The following is a 26,800-nucleotide window of genomic DNA, read 5'->3' as shown; positions in this document are numbered from 1 at the left end:
GCCGGCCGTCGTGCCGCCTGAGGAGGAGTGGGGGCCGCTCGGAGCGTGCAGGATGGTGGCGGCGGCGGCGGCGGCCGAGGCTGAGCCAGGCGGCGGGTAGAAAATGGCGGATTTCGAGGAGCTGAGGGTGAGGAGAAGCCGATGGCGGCGGCGGCGGCGAGGTTGAGGGCGCGCTCCCCGCGGCCTTTCTCTCAAGGCCGACACTTCCCGGTCCTCGAAGGGCTTAGGCCGCCCTCCCGGCCGGCAAGCATCCTCCCTCCGTCCCCCGGGACCGCCTCCCGCCCTCCCCTTCCCCACGCGGGAGGAGGCCCTTGGTCCCCGCCGGCCTCCCTTTCCTCGGGTCATTTCCACGCCGCCGCGATAGCAGCGTCCCCGTTAACCGGCCCGTGAGGAGGCGCCTCCCGTCGCCTCAGCGGACAGTTAACGGCTCGCAAGTCGCGGCGTGAAAGGGCAGCTGCCGTCGGCCAGGAGCGCGGGGTCCCGCCGGGCTGAGGAAAGCGTGAGTGAAGGGGCTTGCGGGAGGCTGGCGCCTTTTTCTTCCTTGGAATCCGGTTTCACTCCCGTTTCTTCCCCTCCCTCCCCCGCCCCAGTTTTTGTAGCCTACATAGCTTTCCCTCCCCCTAAAATAAGTCATTTTTTTTTACGATCTGCCTCGGTTTTTGTTTCCCCCGTTTTGTTTCAAAGCGCACCCCCCTCTCTAATCCTCCCTCTCCTGCTTAAGCCTCTTTGTCTCCTCTGCGAACGACCCCGACTCAAGAGAGCATCCTGCGAGGAGCGGATTCGCATGCTTCGCTCGCAGACAACCCCCATCTCGGGGCACAACAAAGCGCGCCTTTGGGTCTCGGAAGCCACTCGTGGTTTCCCCCTGATCGCTCATGTGGTTTCATGTTTCTCTCTTCCACCCTTCCCTTCGGCATCTCTTTCTCTCTCTCTCTGACACTTTCCAAGGTTTGGTTGGCGCCCGATCGCCGAAATCACGGCCCCCTTCCATCTTTGCATCTCTCCTCCTCCCCAGCTCCTTTGAATGTAGCTCCTCTCCCGCTGCATTTATTTATTTTTTCTTCATGTGACAGGGTTTGCAGTGCCTCTTTCTGCACCCTCTCAGATCTGCTTGTTCCTATCCTTGAATTTTGTCCTTGCAAAGCTGTTTCTCTTCTCCTGTGAATACTGTTTTTCTTCCTCACCTTGACATTTCATGTAGGTACAGTAGATCTTTTTTTAATCCCACATTTCAGGGTCAGACTATTATATGAACATCCCTCTTTAATTCTCTACTGTATTGCCTTTTCTTTCTTTCTTAAATGTCCATTCACCCTTTCAATTCCTTCTAGGTTTGGCAACCACTTGAGCCAAGCTCAAGATCTGTTGCAAGCACTCTAAACCACTGCACTTTCTGCTTTTTCTTTTTCTGTGCCATCCTCCCATTCATCCATTTCCCACCCTTTCCAAATCTTTCTTGCCTGCTTTTGTTTTCCATAGCAAAATTGGCTCTGCATACAGCACCAGATCCCATGTAGGTCTTCAGCTACTAAGCTATTATATTTATTAGTATAAAAGCATCATTATTTCATAAGGACTTACATCTAGGTAAAAATATATAGCACTGGGCTGTTGTGTTTGTTTATATTTTGGGGACCCATGACCACAAGATATTTTTCTTAACCAGTAAGAAAGCCTTCAGTAATTTGCTGCTATTTATATTATTCATTTATTTTATTAAAAAAATATGAATAGGTTCCCATAAAACATCCAGAAGCAATTTAACAATAAAAATATACATATATATTCAATCCAATACAGATACAACTGGGAGGGGGGGAAATCTTCATTCAAGAGATTTATTGGAAGTGTAAATTACTCAATAGGCAATGAAAAGACAGCAAAGAAGGTAGATAATGGGAGGGCATTCTAAATGGTATGTGCCACCACACTGAATGTTCTATTCTGACACTGTACAGAATGGGCCTCCTGATGGAGTCTCTTGAAGAGTCCCTCTCCTACAGAGCAAATTACTGGTTGGGTATATAAGAGGTGAGGTGATCTTTTAAGTATGTTGATCACAAACTGTATAGGACTTAGCCTGGTAGCTAACTGTCAGCCAGTGCTTTCAGCAAGGACATAAAATGATGGTAATATTCTGCTCCAGGGAGCAGTTGAGCAACCTTGGGGCCAGTCCACATAGGTACACTGCAGCAGTCCAGTCTTGAGCTTACCAGCACATGGATGGCAACAATCAGGCTGTCCTGGTCCAGAAGCAGCCATAGCTGTCTTCGTCACCTGAAGCTGGTAGAAGGTAGTTCTAGCAACTCAGGCTACCTGGTCTGCTAGTGACAAGAGATGGATCCAGGAGTACCCTCCAGACTGTGACCTGGCTCCTTGAGAAGTATTATGACGTCATCCAAAACAGGGAATTGGTTACCTATAATTTAGGAGTTTGAGGGACAAAATATCACGCATGGATTGTGGCAAGATCCTAAGTTAAACCTCATTAAAATGTATTTTGGATCTTATACCACATATGACTGAATAAATTTTATCTGGATTTGTTTCTTGAGCTGGAGTAGACTGAATTGGAGAAACTGTTATTATAAATACTTATTTTGGCATCCTTTTTTTTTAGTGTTGAATAAAAAATAGTTTGCACTAAATTTGTATATATATAAGTAGGGCATGGGGGGGGAGAAAGAAGCATAAAGATGATTTGAAAGACTTGTTTTCTTGCATCAGATAGTTTCCCTGCCCTTGATAATTTCGTCTGTCTTTAAAGTTTGCTAAGATATACCTGATGAAACGTTAGTATTTGAGGTATAGTTTTTGGAAAGTTTAAGATTAGGCTAACCTAAGAAACTTCAGAAAGAATGTAAAGGCTATAGATACAATACAATTCTGCCTATATGTGCCATTGGTTTTATTTGTTGTCTGAAAATTCTATCAAGTGATTTCTTCCCTTTCTGAAATATGCATCCCACAGAGCTTTAAATACAGTATTCAAAACATTTCATTGATTCAGATTTATTCTGTTGATTGTGTCAACTATGTCAGCACCAGTTTATTTTAACAGCAGAAGTTCTTAGAAGCATGGAAGGAGGTGATATATTCTGCACTTCATTGCTTGTGGTTGCCTCTTCATAGTTCATTAGCACTCCACTTCATAGTATTTTGTTGAAGTACCATCCTTCCTGTGATATTCTGTATATTTTAATATATATATTATATAAAACATGTTTAATTGTTATAAATTATTCATTTTTTGTGTTTAGCTTGTTTCTGTTTTAGCTGTAAGCCGCTTTGAGTTCCTATCAGGGATGAAGGTGGGATATACTAACAACAACAATTCCTTACATTTGGGGAAATACCTTGCCGCCTCCTCTGTAAATTAAGCTGATTTTTTACCTATTCAGCAGTAACTGACTGTATAAATACCTCACTTATTTTTGGCTGGTGGAGGTCAGAAGAAGGCAGGGCTGCAGAGTGATGTTCTCGGATTGCAGACGTTTTCAGATTCACCCTCTTGTATATTGAAGCAAATTATGTATTCTGTGCGCACTTTGTACATGTTTTAAAACAAAAGATAACATCTCTTGCAGAATAGTCAGCATATTTGTACTGATGCACCCGCAGGTTACAGCTGCTAATAACAGTGTTGCTGGGAACCACTGTGTAGCAATAAGGGGAGAATAAAAACTCCTGGAGATAAGTGGTTAGTTTGCTATCCACAACTGTGCATCTGTACAAACATGTCCCTGAAAACAGTCTTGTGCTTATCTGAGCATTCCCTGTATCCCACAGGAACTTGCTTTATTGACATTGTACTGTGTGCGTAATGCTGAATTATCTTCACTTCAAGGACTTGATTCTGAGCTCTGTATTTCTTTTTAATCTTAAGGGATTTAATCTTTGTACAGTAGTGCCTTAGTTTACAAACAGTCTGGTGTGCTTACGTTTTGGATTACAAACACGTCAAACCTGGAAGTGCGTGTCCCGGTTTGCAAACTTTTTTTGGATTACAACCCCCCCTTTTTTGATTATGAATAAAGTTGACAGTGAAGAGGAAGGTTGATAGTGACCCACATGTTTCCTCTTGCACCACAGTTCTGTATAGTATTGATCAGTGTTAGAAATGAGCTAGAAGTCCAACTGGTGCAGATCCAATTGCGACCACGTGGAGATTTCTAGATGCTAGGTTGGCAACTGACATCTCCATCTGGCTGGTCTCTCTAGCTTTGTAAAGCAGGTAAGCAGAAGAGTTTCTCTCCCAGCTTTTTCTCCAAGGAATATGTAGTTCACTCCCCTCCTCCGTTAATCCCTACGACAACCCTGTGAGGTAGGTTAAGAGGTTGTGGCTGGGCCAAGGTCACCCAGTGAGTTTCAGGACTTAGTGGGGATTTGAACCCTGATCTCTCACGTCCTAGTCTGACACTCAACTACTACACTACCCAGGCTACCAAGAGTGCTTTTGCTGTGGAGCAGCTCTATATAAATTAAGTGAGTAAATAAATATGGGGAAAGCAAAATGTCACTTAGAGAAGGATCTGAAATATTTTCCTTGAAGCAGTTTAATGTGTTGTAAACTGCTTTGAGATTTTTTCTGTAAATTATAAAGTGGTATAGAAATCATATTAATAATAACAAAACACACAGGGAGGGATGATGTCTAGAAATTCTGTTGTGTTGACTTCAGCCTAGGTTTAAGGTGCCATTTGGCAATTATATGTATCTGAATTTCTAACACTAGTTTTGATGATGTAGGCATACTCACAGCCTTCCATACGCGTAACTTTTGTTTGGACTTAATATTTACCTCTTGCATGCTAGTGTCTTTTTGTAATGCCTACTTCAGGTTTATTTTTGGTAATGCTTCATTTTATTTTTCTACTAAGTGTTCTGCAACTGTAAGAACTATAATATGACATATATATAACATGCATACGATAAGTGTAGCATAGCATGTAAAATTTCCAAATCTTCCTTAAAAGGCATTTCTTTCTTACTCTTCAATTAAAATTGTTCCCTGGGCATCTTATGCAAGAGCTTTACTATACTAAACAAGCGAGTCCCTGCCTGCAGGTTTACAACCTTAAAGGCACAGCAGAAAAGGGGATTGGATTGGAAGCAAAAAGCAAAGCAACTGACTGCGGGGACCAACTCTTAAAGGGTCAAAGATTTTTTGAATGACCATCTTGAAACTGTTCAGGAACAGGAAGAAAAAGCCATCCATTTGCTTGAGCCCTACATGTTACACAGGTCTCTGTTAACTTGTCACCCTCCAAAATCAACAGGTGCTACACAAGTATAGTCCCTGGTTTGCACACAGCTGGAAGCTGTGGTTAACTTCATCTTCCTAGTCTGAAATGATGCAGGAGCAATGGGATTGCATGGAACTTTTGTGCACCCTTGTTTATTAAGCCACAGTTGGATCGTGAGGAGTTCTGGGTTGACCATTTGTTGTCAGGATTCCATGTAGCAGAGAATGACTCTATAGCCAGCGAAAGAATACAGTTTTTCCTACTTGTCTTATGCTCTGTTTGCAGGAATTGAACACAAGTCTTTTCAGGGATAGCAAGTGACAACTGCACCAAACGTATTTAGATAGTCTGCTGTGTACATCTCCTGCAATAAGTTGGAATGTGTTTAGAAGAAGAAAATATTCTTCTTTGAATTTAAATACAGAGATACTAAAGTATAGAGGGACAGTTCAGTATCATGTTTAGGTTACAGGGCAAAAATGATAGAGAACAGCCTAGCCTTTGGTGTTCTCCTTTCTATACTTAAAACACTGAAATTATAGTACAGTACATTCACAACTTAGGCACTTTTAACATGCACATCCAGCTTTACGCACTTGGCAAGAAAAATTTTAAAAAAATCAAAAATGGGAGAAAACTTGCAGTCCCACCCACCATTGCACCCAATGTGTTTTGACTGCACAGTTTTGGCTTTAGATGCTTTCCCCAGAACATAATCGCTGCATAAATTGCAGGCTTTCTGTAATTCAAAATGTCACTTGTTTTCCAGTTATTAAGCACTATTTATGATATCAGACAGATCAATCTCATTTTTTTTTTGACTGATCACATAACCAGCCCCTGCTCATCTTGAGTTTGCCTTCCTAGTCTGACCCCATCATTGTTCCAATGTTTAGTAAACATTGGAATAAAAGCCTCAAATAGCAAACCTCCGTAGCCATTCTCCATGCTACTATGTCTTCCTACTATTTTTTTGTTTTACAGACACAAACATGGTGACCCCTTTAAGAAAACATCGCCCTTTAAGATGAACAAGATATATAGCTAAGAAACAACAGAAAGCTATCTTGGCAGCTTCTAACTTACAAGTAAGAATACCCCAAATTATGAAAAGCACACAACGTTCTTCTGAAAATAAAACCGCACACACAGAGCTAGAAACTTAATAGTATTAATTATTTCAGTAGTAAAACTAGCTTAATGTGAACTGAATACAAATTTCAGAAAGGATTCTGAAATCTGTATAGAAGAGGATAATTTCAAACACCATTTACATTCTTAAACTGTCCCATGAAGTCTGTCCTCATTTTAAATGTCCCTTGGTTACATCATTTGTATGAAGTGACTACTAAAACGCTAAAACAACTGAGCAGGTCAGAAAGAAACAAGTAGAGTATAAAATATTAAAAGGAAGAGAAATTCTTGGATAATTGAGATGGGTTAATTGAGGTTACTGAACATGGCATTCCTACAGTGTGAAGTTGACAGGTGCACCCTGTGAATTACACTAAAGTAAACAGATCCCTTTTGTTTACAACCACCTTAACCAAGTATTTAATTAATATTAAAAACAAAATGCAACATTTAATGGATCATGGCTTGTTTCTAAAACAATGCAAATGTACATTATATACTATGGAATGAGCACATAATAGTTGTATAAACATTTTAAAAAGTGCCTTTTACTGGGTAATAATAGAATATAATGTGATGGGTAGTCAGAATATAATCTCACTTTGAGTCTTCTCATGCAAATGGGATGAATTTGAAAGGATAAGAGTCCTGTGTTCTCTTACTACTCTTCCTCTACAAGCAGGACACTTGAGAGTGTGATGTGATTCCAAAGCTGCATTCTCCTTAAGAGTACCAAGTTCTTTTGCAGCCTTGCTTGGAGAAGATTGAGAATCCCCAAGCATGGGGTTTGTTTATTTATTTTGAAGCATTTTTACCTTGCTTACCAACTGAAATACTTGAGGTGGCTTAATATATTTGAAATACAATAAAATAGAGAAGAGTTATTAGAGTGGGCCAAAGTTTTAAGTTCTCAGATCTTCCAGTTGCCACTCTGCAGTTGAATGTATTGGTCTGGGAATAAGTTCCTCAGAGGTTGGTACCTATTGGTGGGCTACTTCAGATGTCTCAGTTTCTGACTCTGGTAGTAAATGCAGGGAGCTATTGGAGAGAGTAAAGGTGTCTGTCTATATATATTTTTTTAATAGTGCCCACCTGTTATCACATGCAACCCTTGAGTGGGGTAGAATAATGAGAGCAGCTGCAACAACCTGTTCAAACTGTAGGGCCATTATTTCTTACTACCTGGGGTCAACAGCTAACATCCTACAAATGCCTGAGCAAAGAAGCTTGTTTTCAGTTTGAGAAAAAGAGAAGTTGCTAACCATGCCTCAAAGGAAAGGATTAAGAGCCATCCCTCAGTCCTCAGGTGTGTCCTGGCTTTCCATGCCTGGTAGATGTTGCTACAAATGAAAATTAGGAATATCTCTTTTTCAAGCAAACTGGTCATGCCAGCTCATTAATTAACATGACACCTAAATGACACCAGATTGTCATGTGGAACTCCTGCTATGACTGCCACGTGTGATGACCAAGACAGCATGTAACTATTGCAAAATATAGATATCCTGATAGTGTTCAGGAACTCTTCGACAACATTTTCCATTCGGAAGCAAAGTGACTCCCAATTATGCAAGCTACTAAATGCTTTTGCAAAAGCCCAACATACTCATTGCAAGTTTTAGTAATCTTCAGAATCTTCTGTTTTTACATTGTTGTATGTATAAAAGACTTGTAGAAGGCAATAGTTCTTCCTCTTGATGCTAAGCAACCTGCGTAGCTATTGTTAAATCTTTGTTTCATTTGATGTTGCATATTTGCTTAATTCTACAATATAACATCAAAACCTCTGCCAATTCTGAAAACTGCCATAGCAGCCAATGTCTCTTGCTTTTAAAACTTTTTTTGCATTGAAGAAAATAAAGCACTGCAAGCATCTGTGGGGATGGAATGACTATAAGAACAATACAGTACACAAAAATTGAACTACCATTTTCATCTGTATGTGCTGAACCGGAGAAGTGGGAATGGGGAAATTAGTCTTAAACTACAACTGTTTAGGAAGCATACATTCTTAATGTTTCCCGCTGTACGGAAATGAGTATGTAATTATTATTTTTTAAGTGTTTGTTGCGCTTGTGCATAGAAATGATCCACCAAGGAAAGCAAAGAATTATGCTCACTTCCTCCAACTACCCCATATACATGGGAGCTAATGTAGGGTAGTGCAGGAGCGGTCAACTATTTCAGACCCAGGACCAATCTTTAACCCAACTGTGTATTTGGGGGCCCATTTATTTTCTCCCTTGTATTTGTATGGTGTAGTGTTTGTCATGACTCACTTTGGATCAGGCCTTGGCCCAGTAGTGGGTCCCAATCCACCAGTTAAAGACCAGCAGCATAGTGGATAAGATACTGTGCTACAAACCAGGAGGTCCTTGGTTTGAATCTCTATTCTGCCATGATAAAATCAATAGGTGGCCTTAGGCAAGTCACTTTAAGACGTATGTGTATCCATAGAGTATGGCGAATAATAATAGTGAATTGCCTTGCTGGATATTTTTTTTTTTATGTGAAGTATTCTGAACACTTGAAAGCACTAGAAAAATATTAGTGTTCTTACATTGACTTCTGCTACTTGTTTAATTTACATTATGGCCCAAGCTCTCTCTGGTTCACCGGGGCAAGCTTTGCCCCTTCTCTAAGAGTTCACACAGACAGCTTTTTATTGGTAATACACTACAACTTAACTCATTTCTCGCTGCTTTCTTTTCTTAAATCCCCAAGTCTGTTTTCTCATCCACTGTTCAAACTTGAGAGATGGTAAGTGGGGCAATGACTTGTTGTCTTCTGCTTATGTTAAAACATTATCTACATTGGCGCTGTATAAATAATAAAATTCCTTTGTATGTGCAGCACTGGTTCTGGCTGGTGTTGCCAATATGTTAGTGTCTGTATTTCTTGTGCTTTGCGACTGAGGCGAGAGTAAAAATGATGAGAAGCAAACTATTATTTTGTGACTGTAATGATACCTGTGGTTATTGCATCAGTTATAATGTGGGCAGCTGGTAATACTGTCTAAAAATGTTGGCTACAGAACTAAAATGTGTTGATTCTGATTTAGCTTGTTTTGAACACTGAAAGTGCAAAGAGCTTTACTTGAGAGTTTTCAAATCTTGGTTGACAGATGGAAAGAAACAATTTTCAAGCATAAAGGAAAAATGAGAAGCTTTGCCAAAACATTTATTTCATCTTCTGCACTATTCTCACTTGTTTGAGGAAGGCAACAGATTTTGAAAAGAAATAACCCAGATAAATATTGTTAATATTTATTAATGTAGTCCCATCCATGTGCATGGTGCTTCTCAGATAATGGGAAGACATTTCACTGTCCCAAGGGGATTGTGATATTGAAACACACACAGCAGAGGTGCATAGAGAAGAATATGTGATATTTTCACATAATCATGCTTTGATTTAGTATAGACACCATACTCCATATCTGCTTAAGACCAGCTGTTAAAAGCAGGCTAGAATAGGAAAGTCATTGAGTGCTTCCAGAAGTTAGACTTTAATGGATCTTTTACAGAAGGGAACTTCTACATCAGTGGGGCAGCCACCACAAATGTCTCGTCATTTGCTTTTGCTATTGAACTTTGCTTCCAGGTAGAAACGGTTTAGATGGTTGTGATGGACCAGCGGAAATAAGGCCTACCATCTTAACTAGTTTGGATAGAACTTGCATGTTCAGAAAGCTGATCTGACTTGCTTTCCTGCAACTTTTTGGAAATTGACCCTGTATATGAGAGACCCTTAAATTCTATCCTTGTGGTTGTAGATTTCACTCAAAGCACAGTTAATGTGCGGTGGCTCATGGTTTTTTTTGGTAATGTTTCCACAATCTGGTGGTCATGTTTCCGGTAAAAGAGACTAAATCATGAAGGCTTTGCTATTGCCGTCTCCATGTACAATATACAATATAGTATCTAAAGAGCCTCTAAAGTGCAATTTGCAACCCCTTTTTCATTTTACATGTTTGTATCTGTATGTTCAGTGCTCTCAGTTCTTGTTTGATACACTGTTTGTCTGTTTCCCCCTTAGAATATGGTATCAAGTTTTCGGGTCTCTGAACTACAAGTGCTGTTGGGCTTTGCTGGACGTAATAAAAGTGGACGCAAACATGACCTCCTAATGAGGGCATTGCACTTGCTGAAGAGTGGCTGCAGCCCAGCAGTTCAGATAAAGATCCGAGAACTCTACAGGCGACGATATCCCAGAACAATAGAAGGTCTTTCTGACTTGTCCTCTTTAAAGCCTTCAGTCTTCAATTTGGACAGCAGCTCATCTCCTGTGGAACCTGATTTAGCTGTTGCTGGTCTGCACCCAATACCATCTACATCAGTCACTCCTCAATCCCCATCCTCACCTCTTAGTTCAGTGCTGCTCCAGGACACAAAGCCTCGCTTTGAGATGCAGCAGCCTTCACCTCCAATTCCACCTGTGCATCCTGATGTTCAGCTGAAGAGCCTTCCCTTTTATGATGTACTAGATGTTCTAATCAAACCTACAAGCTTAGGTAAGTGGGATTTTTCAACTGAGCAGTGCAGATCACTTAACTGTGCAGCTGGGGTGCACCTACCTCAGAAAATACAGCATGCTAACTCTCAAGACACTACAGCCGGCTTTATTGGGGATGACAATAAAGTTATTAGCTTGCCAAGCTGCTGAAATGTATGAAGTATAGTTGCTTTAGGAACTGATGGCACTCGGTGAACTTTTAAATGCATCTAAATGCAAAAGTATGATTTATGCACTTAATCTGGAAGACCTGAAAGCTACACAGTTCCATTACTTAAAAGTCATGTTTTTGTGAAATTGGGAAAGTTATGAGACACCCGTTTCTATACTGCCTTCTGTAGACTCTGGAGTTTGTCAGTGAATTAAAGCTAAACTTTTCTGTGTCCCTCTGCAGTACAGAGCAGTATTCAGAGGTTCCAGGAGAAGTTCTTTATCTTTGCTTTAACACCGCAGCAAGTCAGAGAAATCTGCATTTCCAGGTAATAGCAGAACGTCTAGCCTGAACTTCCTCATACCAGATTTGGTTAATTTTCTTTGGCAGAATTCCAGACCACTTGATCTACCTCTGGGAATCCCATAAAAATAACTGATGGCTTCTTGGAATCCTGAAAACTACTTCCTAGCAAAATACTAGTATCTCAGTTAATCTTGTAGAATGAACACATTTTTCCAAGGTTGCAGTGAGAGTGGGCAGATTGTTCAAAAATGAGAACCCTGTTGGAAATATGATAGACTTACGACAGCTGCTAACTTTTAAGTTCAGGTGCATGTAATTTTTATGAATATGGTGAGTGCTAATTTGCGATGCGAATTACAGCATTGAGGTTTCAGCCTGTCATCCCCCACAAATACAGTAACTGGATCTAGCGAAGATGACACTTGGAAGTACTGATGAGTTCGGTGGCTGTTCCTCTGATGTTTCAGAGAATATTTGACAGCCCTCCTGTAGGTTTATCTCTGCAACTATGAAAGCTAGCCATATGTTCGCAGAATTTCACTTGTTGTCTATGGGAAATGGATACACTTGATCTTTTGCTGTCCATAGTGTTTTGTGTGTATGTGTATCTGTGTGTATCTCTCCGTATATCTGTATCAATAGTGGACTCTCACTGTGCTTGCAGATACTTATATTCATGAAAGCAAGGTAGAGTTACAAATCAGGATTAGGAAGGTAACCGTTGCATGAGGAGTTGACTTGTTAAGCGATAAAGCAACCTTAGACTTGTCTAAGTAACTTCTGCTTTTGTTGTGACAGGGATTTTTTGCCAGGAGGCAGAAGGGATTACACTGTGCAAGTTCAGCTGAGGTGACCAACTTATTTACATAAATGTATAAATGCCTCTTTTAATGGAGTACATTTCAATGCACTGCCATTCAACAATATTATTTTCTGCAAACAGGTTATGCCTGGCAGAAACCAGCTGCCCCCAAGAAGATAACTACCCTAGTAGCTTGTGCATAAAAGTAAATGGAAAGCTATTTCCATTGCCGGTAAGCTGTTGAAATTTTTGATGGCGTGTCTGTTTTAAACTTCTTGTAATCCTGACTTGCCAGCCCAATGGGTGCTATACCATCCTGATCCACTGGCCGTAAGGAGGGCTCATGGGAGTGGTTGGGTGCAGGGATACCAAAGGAACAGAGTGATCTGTTCAAGTGCTTTATTAAAGAAGGCGTAGACTTACAGCAAAGCAGCGTGCTAGTTCTCGTAGCTTTTGCAGATGCATGACAGACTTCGCAGCAAGGAGATGTCTTGTCCGCACCCAAGCAAACATTTATACATTTTTTATGCAACAAAGAAGCATACATCATTTAACCTGACTAGCTGAGGGCATAGGTGGCAAGTATCCAAACCTTACTGATAGCTCCCCTTTCCTGGGCTTCGAGCCCAGCACCCCAAGCCCCACAGATAAGGGTAACATCAAAGCAAGCCAATTAGCCTAGATCAAAGCAAGCGAATATAAATATATACGAGCTCATTGCTGTAACAACTAACAATTAATTGTTGGGTCATCTTGACTACCAATATGGCATTAGCAAAGCTTCCAGAACAGTTTACCTTTGGTTCAACACAAATACCCTCTGCCACACAACTACCCATAGAATGAAAGTTGTGGAACTAAATAACTAGTATTTGGATCTGTGAAAAAATACAGTTACAAAACTTGGTTGATGCTGCATCAGTGTGCATTATTCACAGAGCAGATTTGGAAATCCTTTATTCACAGCTTGGAATTTCCCCTAATTTCCTTCTCTGACTTAATAATAATAATAATAATTTTTATTTATACCCCGCCCTCCCCAGCCAAGGCCGGGCTCAGGGCGGCTAACAAGCAGTAATAAAAATAAGTTGAATGAATGCAACTTAAAAACAAAATTAAAATACAACATTAAAAGATTGAAACATTAAAATATTAAAATGTAGCCTCATCGCAGGAGAAAGGAAAAGAAAAAAGAAAGAGGGGGGGAGGGAATCAAATTAGCTCCAAGCCAAATGCCAGGCGGAACAACTCTGTCTCTTACAGCCCCTGCGGAAAGAAATCAGATGCTGCAGGGCCCTGGTCTCATGAGGCAGAGCGTTCCACCAGGCCGGAGCCAGAGTTGAAAAGGCCCTTGCTCTGGTTGAAGCTAATCTAACTTCCTTAGGGCCCAGGACCACTAGGGTGTTGCTATTTATGGACCTTGAGGCTCTCCGTGGGGCATACTTAAAGTTACTGGTGTGGTGCTGTAGCCAAGTTTGCTTTCCCGGAGCAAAGCTTCGAGTAAACTAACAAACTAACTTTCTTAAGGAACTTATTTCATAAAGAAGTGATGCAGTCATTTCTTCCCTCCCTCAAACTTAAGTTACTAAAGCTGCAATCCTATATGTGCATTTGGGAATAAGACCCACTGAACCCATTGAGGCTTACTTCTGAATAAACATGTATAGGATTGTGCTGTAAGGCTCACGAAAGAAATGGATGCTTGGCAAATGTTTTAACTTCCATTGAAATCAATGGGACATTAGTGTTTAATTTTAGCTTGCATATGCTGTAACTTACTAGAAATTGCAATGTTTTGAGCAGTCTCCAAAGAGAAAATATTTATAAATGAAAAAATGATTTTTTGTCTGTGTTTTTTAGGGATATGCTCCACCACCCAAAAATGGAATTGAGCAAAAGAGGCCTGGGCGCCCCTTGAATATTACATCTCTCGTCAGGCTATCCTCTGCAGTGCCAAATCAGATTTCTATTTCCTGGGCATCTGAAATTGGAAAGGTAAATTGAAATCTTTCCCTCTTGCAAAATGACTTCATGTAAAAAAAACAAATGTAGAATTGTTTTGAAGGAAAAGTATAAATCCTTGCCTTGGATTTCTAGTGACCTACGTGCATTGAAACAGGAGGGTTGTCAGCTAGAACACAGGTCCAAATGTGGGTGAGGCTGCACCATTGTGCCTACCACATGGTGGTGAAGAAGAAAGCTAGCTTCTCCACCATCGCTGCATCTGCAAGTAGCTGCCCAGCAGAGCTTTGCCTAGTAGTGAATTGGCTTGTGTCATCTGGCCTAGAGTGCATTGCTCTGACACCCTCAGATGCCTGTTGGGCAGAGATGACTTGGCAGCTGTATTCCCTGCTCTGGTAACTTCCAGACTGAGTTATTATAAAGTGCTCTAAGTATCGCTGCCCTTGAAGATCATAGAATCCTAGAGTTGGAATAGGCCACAAGGACCATCGAGTCCAACCCCCTGCCAAGCAGGTAACACCATCAGAGCACTCCTGACATATGGTTGTCAAGCCTCTGCTTAAAGACCTCCAAAGAAGGAGACTCCACCACACTCCTTGGCAGCAAATTCCACTGTTGAACAGCTCTTACTGTCAGGAAGTTCTTCCTAATGTTTAGGTGGAATCTTCTTTCTTGTAGTTTGGATCCATTGCTCCGTGTCCGCTTCTCTGGAGCAGCAGAAAACAACCTTTCTCCCTCCTCAATATGACATCCTTTTATATATTTGAACATGGCTATCATATCACCCCTTAACCTCCTCTTCTCCAGGCTAAACATGCCCAGCTCCCTTAGCCGTTCCTTCCAAGATGACTTGGAAACTTCTGTTGTCCAGAATGCAGTGGCAAGATAAGGCTGGGGTTACCTTCTGATCTTCCATAAACTGATTTAAAACCACTGCGCTGGTTGTTTCCGGGCCCAACTCAAGGTGCTCACGTTAGTGTTTAAAGCCCCAAGAGACTTAGGACCACAATGCCTGTAAGACTGCCTCCTTGCCTACAGACCCTCTTGGGTGCTAAGCAGGGCGGAGGGTGCCCTCTTGGTTGCTCCTTCACCCACAGAAACTTTGTGGCACCTCTGTGGCAGCTCCTAAATTGAGAAATTTCCTTCCCATAGTGGTGCATCTGGCACTTTTGTTATACGTCTTTCAGTGAATGCTGAAGATGCACCTCTTTATCCTGGCTTTTGGCATTTTAGGACCCACCTTATTTCTGTAATTTTAGATTATTTTAAACATTTTTTAATATTGTATAATAATGTTTTAATATTAATATTGTGTTTGAATTGTTAATTGATGTAACTTGCCCTGGGACCTTCGGGTGAAGGGCGGATAATAAATTGTAATAGCAATAAATAACTCATTCATGCAACACTATTTCTCTTTTTTAACTTACTATGATCTGATTCTGTGTGTCTGTCTGCTGTAAATGGAGGCTTGCTGTTGTTGTTGTTGTTGTTGATGATGATGATTTGTATACCACCTTTTATCTGAAGAACATTTGTCTGTGAAAAAGACCTTTTCATTCTTTCACATTTCCTCTCCTGTAGAATTACTCAATGTCTGTGTATCTTGTACGCCAACTCACTTCAGCCATGCTTCTACAGAGGCTAAAAATGAAAGGTATTCGAAACCCTGATCATTCCCGGGCACTAAGTGAGTAGATCATTCTTGTGTTTTTCTTCCTTCGGTTACATATTTGTAATGGGCTGTAGGTTTCCAATAAAAGCAATTGGGTGGCTTCTCATCAGGGTGGTTCTTGGCATCCCATGTGGCTAAGTGTGAGGAGTAGCAGGGTATTATTGCCAGAGTGCAGAAGAAAATGCTTTTTTTTTGGGAAGGGCCGCTTTGACATCTAATAGGAATCAAAAGTGTTATTTTGACTTCCCGAAGCATTTTACAATATCGGACCAGGAATATGTATACTGACAGGGGCAGTAGCTAGAGTGTCAGGGCAGGGTGCAGGAGGCCCCATCTTTAGATACTTGTGTAGCCATGAAGCTTACTGAGTGACTATCTCTCAGCCTTGCCTGCCTTGCTTGCAGGGTTATCATGAGGATAAAATAAGGCAGGAGAGCCATGTATGTCAATTTGTGATTAAAAGGTAAAGGTACCCCTGCCCATACGGGCCAGTCGTGTCCGACTCTAGGGTTGTGCGCCCATCTCACTTAAGAGGCCGGGGGCCAGCGTTGTCCGGAGACACTTCCGGGTCACGTGGCCAGCGTGACGAAGCTGCTCTGGCGAGCCAGCACCAGCGCAGCACACGGAAACGCCGTTTACCTTCCCGCTATAAAGTGGTGCCTATTTATCTACTTGCACTTAGGGGTGCTTTTGAACTGCTAGGTGGGCAGGAGCTGGGACCGAACGACGGGAGCTCACCCCGCCGTGGGGATTCGAACCGCCGACCATGCAATTGGCAAGTCCTAGGCACTGTGGTTTCACCCACAGCGCCACCTGCGTCCCCCAATTTGTGATTATTGGTATATAACTAATAACGGAAATTCAAAAGACAGTTGCAAAGTAGCATCAGCTCCCCTTAAAACAGTGGTATACCCAAGTCCCATTTTTAAAAATACTTTGCTTGTTTAGATTGTTTTTACTGAGTTACCTTTGCTATCAACCTGTTGAAATTTCATTAAGGGCAAAGTACTATTTTGTATTCTACTTTTACAAATTGCCTTACTGAAATCTCGGGAATATGCTAGGTCTAGAATGAACCCTGCAACAATTTCTGAGCCTGGTGTTGAAGTGCAGATTTTTGTTTCTGCGTACACAGTTGCAGAGGATTCTGGAGCTGTTCCAAATACCCAGCTGGGCTGTTAGAGTGTCTTGCATCATGTCTCCCATGCTGCTTAAGTCTGGTGGCTGCCATTCAGAACTCTGGGGCACCTTGCAGGTTCCTCCTTTTCCCTGCAGGAAGAAAAAAGCACCACTTAGATTTGCATAGGCAGCTGGTTGGTGTGAGAGCAATGTCCCAGCAACATGCTCTAAATGCATTCATCTTACAGATTTTATATAGCAATTGTATTATAGATGGGAAACTTCACATTAGGAGTTCTAATGTGCAGCTTTGAAATTTTGTCAGTACCATTATCATTTTATGTTGAATTTACAAATTCTTGAAATAGCTAGGCTATATATTATTCTCTCAAGCTTTTGAGTAATTAAGAATTGCACATTAAAAGTTATAGTCCAGCAAGATATTAAAGCATTTATTTTAAATCTTTCCCCCATTCTTTTTAAAAATAATAGTTAAAGAAAAACTCACCGCTGACCCAGATAGTGAAATTGCGACTACCAGTCTGCGAGTATCATTAATGTGTCCCGTAAGTAGAGTTGGATAATAGCTTGGAATGATGTCTTATAGGGAAATTATTTGCTTTGATTAAAACACTTTTTGTTTCAGCAAGGCTATCCAGAATCCTAACTTGGTCACATTTTTAAATATTTGCTGATTGTATCTGAGTATTATTGTCTTAAGTAAACTGTTTAGAGGTTATACATTTTTTCTGAACAAAAAAAGATTAAGAGGTAGACTCTGCAAATAAGTATGTCACTAGTAATACAGTATATGCAAGTTGCTATGGTTTGCATATTTATGTGGAATTTGGGTTCTAGTATGGATTTCAAATTCTAGTATGAATTTGGGTTCTAGTATGGATTTCAAAACTAAAGAGAAAGCTGATAAGATGTTACTGCATCTTCTAAAGATGTCTGGTAGAACTGGTTTTATTTTAATCTTAAAGGTTTTACTGTGTTGGGTTTTTTTAGCAGTAGTTGTTGTTGTTTGAACTTGCTATACACAGCTTAGAGATATTTTAATATATTAAGTGGTATATAAATTGCCTGAACACTAAATACACACATACTGTTAGTGGGAGCCCTCCTAAGCCCAAAGAAAAGCCACTTGATCCATTCACATACAGAGCTGGAAAGATTCTGAATCAGGGTGCCCAAATGTCTACACTTCCATCACCATCTCCGCTAACATAACATCTCTGATGGGATCTGTGAAGTGTGCAATTCTCATGTCCACGATATGTAGTGCTGCCAGTGGCATTTGTATGTGGCACTTTATGCAACACAAAAACTTCCTTCCTTGCTTAGGGCGTGTCATTTTATGAGGTGAAGCTTAATTTTTTCTTCAGTGAGGGGTCTTAAAAATAGGTTTTTGGGTGTGAGGAATTAAAATCTGCTATTTTTGTGATTGGACAATATTTAGCTCGGTGAGTCTACGTTTTATGAAGAATTACATAGTCTGCTTTTGGAAAAACCAACAAATTTAAATTGTACCTTCTGAAAATGCCAGGTAATGCTTAATATTAATAATATGGAATATAACTGCAAGTACTTGGTAATCATTTTTAATGATTCCTATGCAGTTTGACACACATTTTACTTACCACCACATTTTCCCTACCAAGCTAAACTAAATTATATTAATTTAACAATATCTTTTGAATTTCCAAGTTACGTTACAACTTTTTATCACCCCTCATTTTTGGAATTTGAAAGTTGAAAGATTCAGCATGCCCTACAATGAGTTTGATTGATCCGTTATGGGCGGCAATCTGATGGCTGAGAGGCTGTAACTTGGGGGGGGGGCAGTGGATCAATGAGGAGTTTGCCCCTTACCTAGGGAGTCCCACCCACACTGTAGATTGCTTTCATGTGAGGATCTAGGCTCCAGACTTCCGCAAACAAGCAAGGATTGTCTGGTTTTGTCTTTTTCATAAAGGCACCCAATTCCATTCGCTAACAATGGCTCTCTCTCACCTCCCCACCCTTTCCTTCCATCACTGCCTCCCTACCTTTGACGCCTTTCACTTTCTACGTGACCTGGTCTCCAGCTGGGGAAAATGCGGCTGACAATTCCCTGCCGTGCCGTTACTTGTACCCACCTGCAGTGCTTTGATGCTGCTCTCTATCTACAAATGAATGAAAAGAAACCCACCTGGATATGTCCTGTGTGCGACAAGAAAGCTGCATATGAGAGTCTCATCTTAGATGGGTAAGACGAGGAGGCGGTATCTCACTTTTTCAGGCGGCAGTAGCTGTGCTCTTAGAACTATAAAAGCAGTTTGCTGCATTCAGTGAATTAACAGCAGGAGCTGCCCAGCAAGGAAGCTAGCATTGTGTCTTTCCAGAGGCATGTCTTTGGTTGTGGTAAAGCCATAAAGAATTGGAACAAGCCTGCATTTGAAGCTTGGAACTTATAGCCCATGACACACTCTACTCTTTAATCACAACTTGAACGATCACCAGCATTACCCCTTTGGCCTATATAGATCTAATGTGATAAAAGGGTTATAACCTTTTAAATTGCCAACCAGCTTCTAGGGCTATAGACCTGGCTTGAGACTTAGTTTGCTCCCATCAGAGGTCTGTGAACGGCTTTATTATATGATTGAGGTGACAAGCAGTTAATTTATGAATGTGAGTCGCAGGGAATCCTGATCCTGTCAGGTGATTCCAAAGGCTGATTAACTAGCTGTTGTCTCATGATCGGAATCTTTATTGAACCATGTGGAACACAAGGATTGATGTGGGACTTTAAGTAAAGTATTAATCTGATTTATAAATTTACCTTCAAGCCGTTTTGAACAATATCAAATTCAAAATTATTTGATCTAATATCTCAAACCTATTCTCCACAAAAATTCACCCTGCACGGCTAGAGGCCTCATACCTTGCCAGGCTCAAAACAATTTGTGGTTCATTACCAATCACTCAGTCCCAGAATGAATACTGGTAGGACTCAACAGCAGCTAGTTAGCTGTAGCTCACATGGGTAAGAGCCATTGGGTTGGAGTGGAGCTGGGACCTCCTTTTGGAAGGGAAGCTTCACTTTCTAAGGCAGCCGTCACTCAAAGGCACCATCAGAACAGTCAGCGGACACAAACTTGTAACGTTTAATGCTCTTTTCCAGACTCTTTATGGAAATTCTAAACGAATGTTCAGATGTAGATGAGATCAAATTCCAGGAGGATGGTTCCTGGTGCCCTATGAGGCCGAAGAAGGAGGCTCTGAAAGTTGTCAGCCCGCAGTGCACCAAGGTAGAAAGTAAGTAACTTTGAATTCAGGCCATGAAACCCCTGTCCCAGTTGACGTGGGAACCTATCCAGGCTGACTGTTTACTCCTATTTGCAGAAGAGGCAGCAGATACTTTTGCCTCCTTGCAGAAACTGCCTCCCAGTTCCTTCACTATCTGGCTCAGAAGCTGGGCGTGATTTTTTAACGTGTCTCTCCAGAAGACAAATACCTACCTGGCCTATTCTTTCAGATCTCCATTCATCTGTTTATCCTGTTACTTATCTGTTAAGTCTTGCTCAATGCTATTTTTCTAGAAAAAGAGGTGCCGGAACTCAGCATGAACATCTCCCTAGTTCTATTATAGTGGCATTGGCACACAACTGAGAGGTGCTGGAACTGAGTTCCGGCTGGAAAAAAGCCCTGGTCTTATTCTTGATTTCTTTTTCTGAGCTTCGTTCTCCCTACATAGGGAAACGAAAACCGCTAAACTTTTGTTTTCTCTCTTCCCTGCTTCTCAGGGCACCAACAGGGAAGTGCTGTAGAACAAAGTCTTCCAAAACAACCCTGCTTCCGAAGAGTTAAACTTCTGAAGCATCTGTCCTCCATGCCCTGCCAAGTCAGAAAGGGGACTCTAAAGGCCCAGCAAAGCACAGCTTAGCTGCAACTCCACGCGGCTCAACAAACAAGGGAAACTGCTGGTGGAAGTCCCTGCCAGTGTGTCCAGACCTTCAAATTCTCAGGTGCAGAATGCAGCAGGGCATATCTATCAGCAGTATCCCAGTTCTGGTCTGCCCTAGTGGACGACTCTGCCCGTTTGCAATCAAATGCCAAGCAAAAATGACATTCCTTTCACAGGCCACCAGGTGGCTGCAGAGAGTCATTGGTACAGTCCTAACAGTTCCTGTACAGCCGTGGGAATATATTTGTCAGATAGCAACTCCCCATCGTTCCAAATGTCTGCCTCTCTGCAGGGTCCTGGATGCTACCCTTGCGTATCTGGCCAGAATGATGCAATTCTGCACCTTTTTCTGCCTCTATCCTCAATGCTCAGTTCATTGAGAGAATTAGAGAACTGGGCCAAAACAAACGATGAATTTTAACAGGGAGAAATGTAAAGTATTGCACTTGGGCAAAAAAAATGAGAGGCACAAATACAAGATGAGTGACACCTGGCTTGAGAGCAGTACATGTGAAAAGGATCTAGGAGTCTTGGTTGACCACAAACTTGACATGAGCCAACAGTGTGACGCGGCAGCTAAAAAAGCCAATGCAATTCTGGGCTGCATCAATAGGAGTATAGCATCTAGATCAAGGGAAGTAATAGTGCCACTGTATTCTGGTCTGGTCAGACCTCACCTGGAGTACTGTGTCCAGTTCTGGGCACCACAGTTCAAGAAGGACACTGACAAACTGGAACGTGTCCAGAGGAGGGCAACCAAAATGGTCAAAGGCCTGGAAACGATGCCTTATGAGGAACGGCTAAGGGAGCTGGGCATCTTTAGCCTGAAGAAGAGGAGGTTAAGGGGTGATATGATAGCCATGTTCAAATATATAAAAGGATGTCACATAGAGGAGGGAGAAAGGTTGTTTTCTGCTGCTCCAGAGAAGTGGACACGGAGCAATGGTTCCAAACTACAAGAAAGAAGATTCCACCTAAACATTAGGAAGAACTTCCTGACAGTAAGAGCTGTTCGACAGTGGAATTTGCTGCCAAGGAGTGTGGTGGGGTCTCCTTCTTTGGAGGTCTTTAAGCAGAGGTTTGACAACCTTATGTCAGGAGTGCTCTGATGGTGTTTCCTGCTTGGCAGGGGGTTGGACTCGATGGCCCTTGTGGTCTCTTCCAACTCTATGATTCTATGATTCTAAAGAGCCATAATTGTTTATAATGGGACGCGGGTGGCGCTGTGGGTAAAACCTCAGCACCTAGGGCTTGCCGATCGCATGGTCGGCGGTTCGAATCCCTGCGGCGGGGTGAGCTCCCATCTTTCGGTCCCAGCTCCTGCCAACCTAGCATTTCGAAAGCACACTTAAGTGCAAGTAGGTAAATAGGTGCCGCTTTATAGCGGGAAGGTAAACGGCGTTTCCGTGTGCTGCGCTGGTGCTGGCTCGCCAGAGCAGCTTCGTCACGCTGGCTACGTGACCCAGAAGTGTCTCCGGACAGCGCTGGCCCCCGGCCTCTTAAGTGAGATGGGCGCACAACCCTAGAGTCGGACACGACTGGCCCGTACGGGCAGGGGTACCTTTACCTTACCTTAATTGTTTATAATTGAGCAGCTGTATAGAAGAGTAAGAAAGCACACCCCAAAAAGGGGAGGCACACGCCGTTCCCCTCTTCCTCCATGGAGTCTCCCTAGCCCAGTGGAAAAAAGTCAACCAGGGCCCCAGCATGAACCATGCCAAGGCTCTCTCATCCTTCTTTTCTAACTCCTCAGCTGAGTTGAGGGTAATCTCCTGATTCACACTCATTGGCATGAGACAGAATTCTATATTTAAAAATCTTAAGGATTCCACAATAGTCAGTTTACTCCACCTCTGGATGTAGTTTCTTCTTAGATTCAACAGCTCTTGTTAGGAGCAGGTCTGGAGAAAGACAGAATCAGTAAGCAAAAGAACCCATAGGCTGCAAAGGACAAGAGTGAAGGGTTGAAACTTTCCTGGACCTTTGAACTTGATATCTGGGATTCTTCATGCCCCCACCCCCTTGGCCTCACTGCAGAAGAAATGGTGAGTCAAGCCTGCAGCCGAATAATGTAGCCATTCCTTTAATGGAGAAAAGCAGAGTAGCAACTCAGTTCAAACAGTTTGGCCACAAGGTAGGTGTGTGTGTTTGTTTGCAGGAGGGTAAACATCGCCTCTGTTTCACTTTAGACAATTGCTTTGCAATTTACTCCTTTCAGCCTTATCACCAAAAGTGCACATCACCTCCTACTCAAAGACAAGGAGATCCTATAGCCTTCATCTTGAGCAGTTGCACTTTTTCTTTCCAGGTTCCAGCATGGTCAGCAAGCCCTGCTCCACGCCAATCAGTGAGGTCAGCAAAAAGAAAGTTGATGTCATTGACCTCACAGCTGAGAGCTCGTCTGATGAAGAGGAAGATGCGCCTCCCAAAAGGAAATGCATATATATGTCTGACACACAAGCAAGTCCCACCAAAGGGTTGGTTAATTTTTCATGTGAATAATACTATCTGTCCTGGTTTGTTTGTCTATCAGTTCCCCATCCTGGCAGTTTGGGTTTGGTTTTCTCTTTTCTGCTTGTACATCATTTAGTAGATGTGCGGAGTCAATCTCTCTCCACTCTACCCCTGCTTTCTTGGAATCCTCTGATTATTTCCTGTTTGATTAAAGATGCCCAAACGCAGCTAGCTGTGGTAAGGCAAGCAAAATTCATTTTTGAAGAGTCCGTCTGCAGGCAAATCAAATCTCACCCTGGGTTTAGGAGTTAAGAAATCCTATTGCTTTAGTCTGTTTCAGAGGAAATCTTTCTCTCTACAAAGTGCTCTTCTAGCTCCAGAGTCCAAAATGGTGTGTAAGGTAGTTCATATAGAAATTCTTGACCTTTTCTTCCTCTTCAAGCAGTGTGGATTACACTGGTTTTTGGCCACTGTAGATTGTACGCCTTCGCAAAACAAGAACACCCTCAGGTTTTGCCAACTGCTGATCTATGCACTGAGTGATCTCCCTATGGTCCAGTAGGAGGCAGGTTTTTAGAAGCAAGATCTGGCCAGGGCCCCTCCCAGTTCCCATTGGGAACCTGCCTCCTAGTTTGCCAATCTGTTTTGCTCTGAGGGAACCAGAGCATCAGGATACATAGGCTTCTGATTGGATGAATCAGGAGTGCTTGTTGGCACACAGAGTTGGCGCTGGCTGCCTTTTTGGCCAATCTGGTCTTTTCTCGCATTGCAGGAGGATCTCTTTCGATTGCTCTTCCCCACATACTCCAGAACAGAGGGGGTTAATCATTTTTAGGCTGAGGGCAGCATTGACCTATGGGGCTGCATATCAGAGCGGGCGTGGATTTTGCTGTCTACACAGTTCAGCGTTGGGAGTTTTGCTCTGAAGTAACGTCTTTTATGTGCTTGGTGTGGCTGGATTCTGCTTTGAAAATCCTCTTTGACTGCAGCTCTAAAGAATGCATTTTGTGAATTGTCCTGATGGCCTGCCTTGGGCCATGTTGGCAGGAAGAGCATCCAGACAGAGAAAAAGGAAAATGCTTACAATAAAGACCCACACTGGTTGTGTGTGTTCTGATGACTGAGTCTAAGAGGGCTCAGCTGTGCACAGCTTACCTTCCTGCTGACTGCTGGGTTGTTTCTGACATTCCACCTTCTGTTTCACCCACAGGGTGCTCATGTATCAGCCGTCTACTGTACGAGTGCCTGGAGTGAGCACAGTGGACCCTTCTGCTATTCCACCCTCATTAACGGACTACTCCGTACCATTCCACCACCCACCAATATCAAGTATTTCATCAGATTTACCTGGTAAGGCTTCTTTTTCTGAACTCAATTCTGTTATCAGTTGGGGCAGACGCGACTTAAGAATCAAATCGGTATAGGATTAGAGGATAAAGGGTAAAGAGAGAGAACCATGTCGTCTCGTTTTTATGTCTTCTTGAGCAGGGAGAGGTGAAATAAAATTAATCCTGGGTCTTGCCAGTTCTTGTCATCCTTAACCCTTGCACCACAATGTAACATCAAGATTTCTCCTTGATGCCTCTTCTTTCAATGCAATGTTTTTTCTTCTAGGTTTGGATTTTCTTTCTTTAATCCCAGTTGACCCACAGGTAAATATATTCATTACAAATTATTTACTTTTGCTTTTTTTCTTGCTTAAACTGGAATAATGTAGACATGAGTGAAGGGGGGACGACCCTTCTGCTATCTGATTGTTAGATTTGGGGCATTTTTAAAAATTACCGTGACTGCTCTCCCAGGGTAGCATTCGCATCTAAGATTTGAGACTGAACGTTTTAACATCCTCTGCGAGGTGTGGGTTAAAAACTTGAAGCAGTAGGAATAATTTCTTGAAGAAATGCTTTCATCATTTTAATTTCATTGGCTCCTCCTCTCTTTCCCCTCCTACCCCTTTTAAGCAGGCCCATAAGGCAGCACGCTGATGGTTTGTGGTTAGGTTACCAATAAGGATGGCCAATAATGTACCAGGGTGACAGGTTCCTTGTAATCGTAGCATGCCTGTCCTGTCATGTTCAGAGTCGCCCTTTTTGAGCCTTGCGAAACCGCATTAATGGACCTTGTCTTCACTTTGCTTACTCTAGCCTGGATGCTTGCACTTTTTTCCCCCCTGTGTGTTTTGTCTCTCTTCCTTATCTGCACCATTGTTTGTTTCAAGCAGTACTGTCCTCCTATGTTTTTGGATAGTCTCACCTCGACGTTGCCAACAAGCACCACCCCCGGCAACATCATCACCTCCACCAGCCACCACGAGAGCAGCACTCGCGTTAGCTCCTCAGGCCGGAGCGAGACGGCAGTTATCACCAGCAGCAGCGGGAGCAACATTCCTGACATCATCTCTCTGGACTAAAAGCTGGCAAAATCTGCCCATCTGCAACTGCACAGGGCTTGTCCATTCACAGGCCTAAATCCCTGGACCATCTGCAACTTGGACCTTATTGGGGGTATTTATTTGAAAGGAGCCGGGGGGAGGGAAATGCTTTGGAATTTTTTTTACCCTCTACGTGGATTGACAGTACCACAAAAAGAGGACAGGAAACTGACTGGAAGGATTATATTTTTGTTGTCTTGGGGGTTTTTCCCCCCTGCTCAGCTTGGGTAGAATGTGGTCAGTTTGAGGACACCAGCCCATCAAGCTTGCTCTGAAGAAACTGACGTGGGTTTACTATGTGGATTCCAGGGCAGATTCCATATTTTGATTTTATTTTCTCGTTACATTTAGCAATAATGTGAACAGTTTTGTTAAAAATCAAAAAGCACTTAATTTCTCTGGAATAACAGATGAAAGGACAAGAGGAAGTTGGCAATTTCTTCAGTGGAGGACAAACTTTTGTGAAAATAATAGGTGTATAAACTATGTTTGCCTCTTTGCTTCTCCAGTTGCTTCACCATCTCCTTCCTAAATCTGGATATATATTTTTTCCTATTTGGAAGCTCATGCTGCTTGGAGAATGTTCAGCTAACAACTGAGAAAAAGGCACAGAAATGTGGGGGGAAAGAATGCTATGCAAAGGTCAGCTTCACAAATCGAATCCATGTTCACAAAACAAAGAATTCAAAACCCAGCAATTAGCTTTCAGGACAGGATTATCAGTTCTCCGTGGATGAAGGAAAAGAATTTCTGCTTCTTCAAGTCCTACAAAATGGCCAGTGCTTCAGATTTGCGTGTGGTGCTAAGCCTCTGCTGAGTCAGCTTGTGTTATGCCATATTTTGTAGCCACAGAAAGAATCTATGCCCATCATGAGGTAGAAACTCTTTTTACAACTGTCCAATCCACATTACTTAAGTCAAGTTGCTGCTAGGAAGATTGATCCTCATTCCCTTTAGAATAGTTATGAGAACGATTTACTTGACTGCATAGATGACATAGCATTTCAGATCTCTACTTTGGAAAAAATAAATAAACCAATTTTGCCATTTGAA

At 42.2% G+C, this 26,800-nt stretch overlaps 1 protein-coding gene across 4 annotated transcripts; it reads left to right on the top strand.

Annotated features, from left to right (window-relative positions):
* PIAS2 (protein inhibitor of activated STAT 2) lies at positions 1-26,800 on the top strand. Of its 4 annotated transcripts, XM_053408536.1 has the most exons (15): positions 23-127; positions 6,231-6,334; positions 10,419-10,893; positions 11,290-11,374; positions 12,151-12,201; positions 12,296-12,386; positions 14,015-14,149; positions 15,701-15,806; positions 17,403-17,476; positions 19,001-19,161; positions 20,080-20,213; positions 23,171-23,339; positions 24,527-24,666; positions 24,931-24,968; positions 25,535-26,800. In XM_053408536.1, exons 3-15 carry the CDS (start codon positions 10,422-10,424, stop codon positions 25,724-25,726), a joined length of 1,848 nt encoding a protein of 615 aa, XP_053264511.1. In that variant the 5' UTR covers positions 23-127; positions 6,231-6,334; positions 10,419-10,421; the 3' UTR covers positions 25,727-26,800. The 4 variants fall into 4 exon arrangements, with proteins under 4 accessions (XP_053264512.1, XP_053264510.1, XP_053264509.1 ...); XM_053408537.1 differs by lacking the exon at positions 6,231-6,334 and having other exon boundaries at positions 1-127; positions 25,564-26,800; XM_053408535.1 differs by lacking the exon at positions 6,231-6,334 and having other exon boundaries at positions 1-127; positions 25,538-26,800.

This window comes from Podarcis raffonei, chromosome 11, assembly GCF_027172205.1.
Source record: "Podarcis raffonei isolate rPodRaf1 chromosome 11, rPodRaf1.pri, whole genome shotgun sequence".
In the NCBI taxonomy this organism is placed as follows: Eukaryota; Metazoa; Chordata; class Lepidosauria; order Squamata; family Lacertidae; genus Podarcis; species Podarcis raffonei.
The sequence above is the reverse complement of the archived record's forward strand: the minus strand, read 5'-3'. Positions and strand labels throughout refer to the sequence as shown.

Coding starts and splice junctions, on each gene's coding strand:
- PIAS2 (XM_053408534.1), top strand. CDS start 104: ATGGCGGATTTCGAGGAGCTGAGG. Junction 10,894..11,289: donor AATCAAACCTACAAGCTTAG/GTAAGTGGGATT, acceptor GTCCCTCTGCAG/TACAGAGCAGTATTCAGAGG. Junction 19,162..20,079: donor GAGAGTCTCATCTTAGATGG/GTAAGACGAGGA, acceptor GCTCTTTTCCAG/ACTCTTTATGGAAATTCTAA.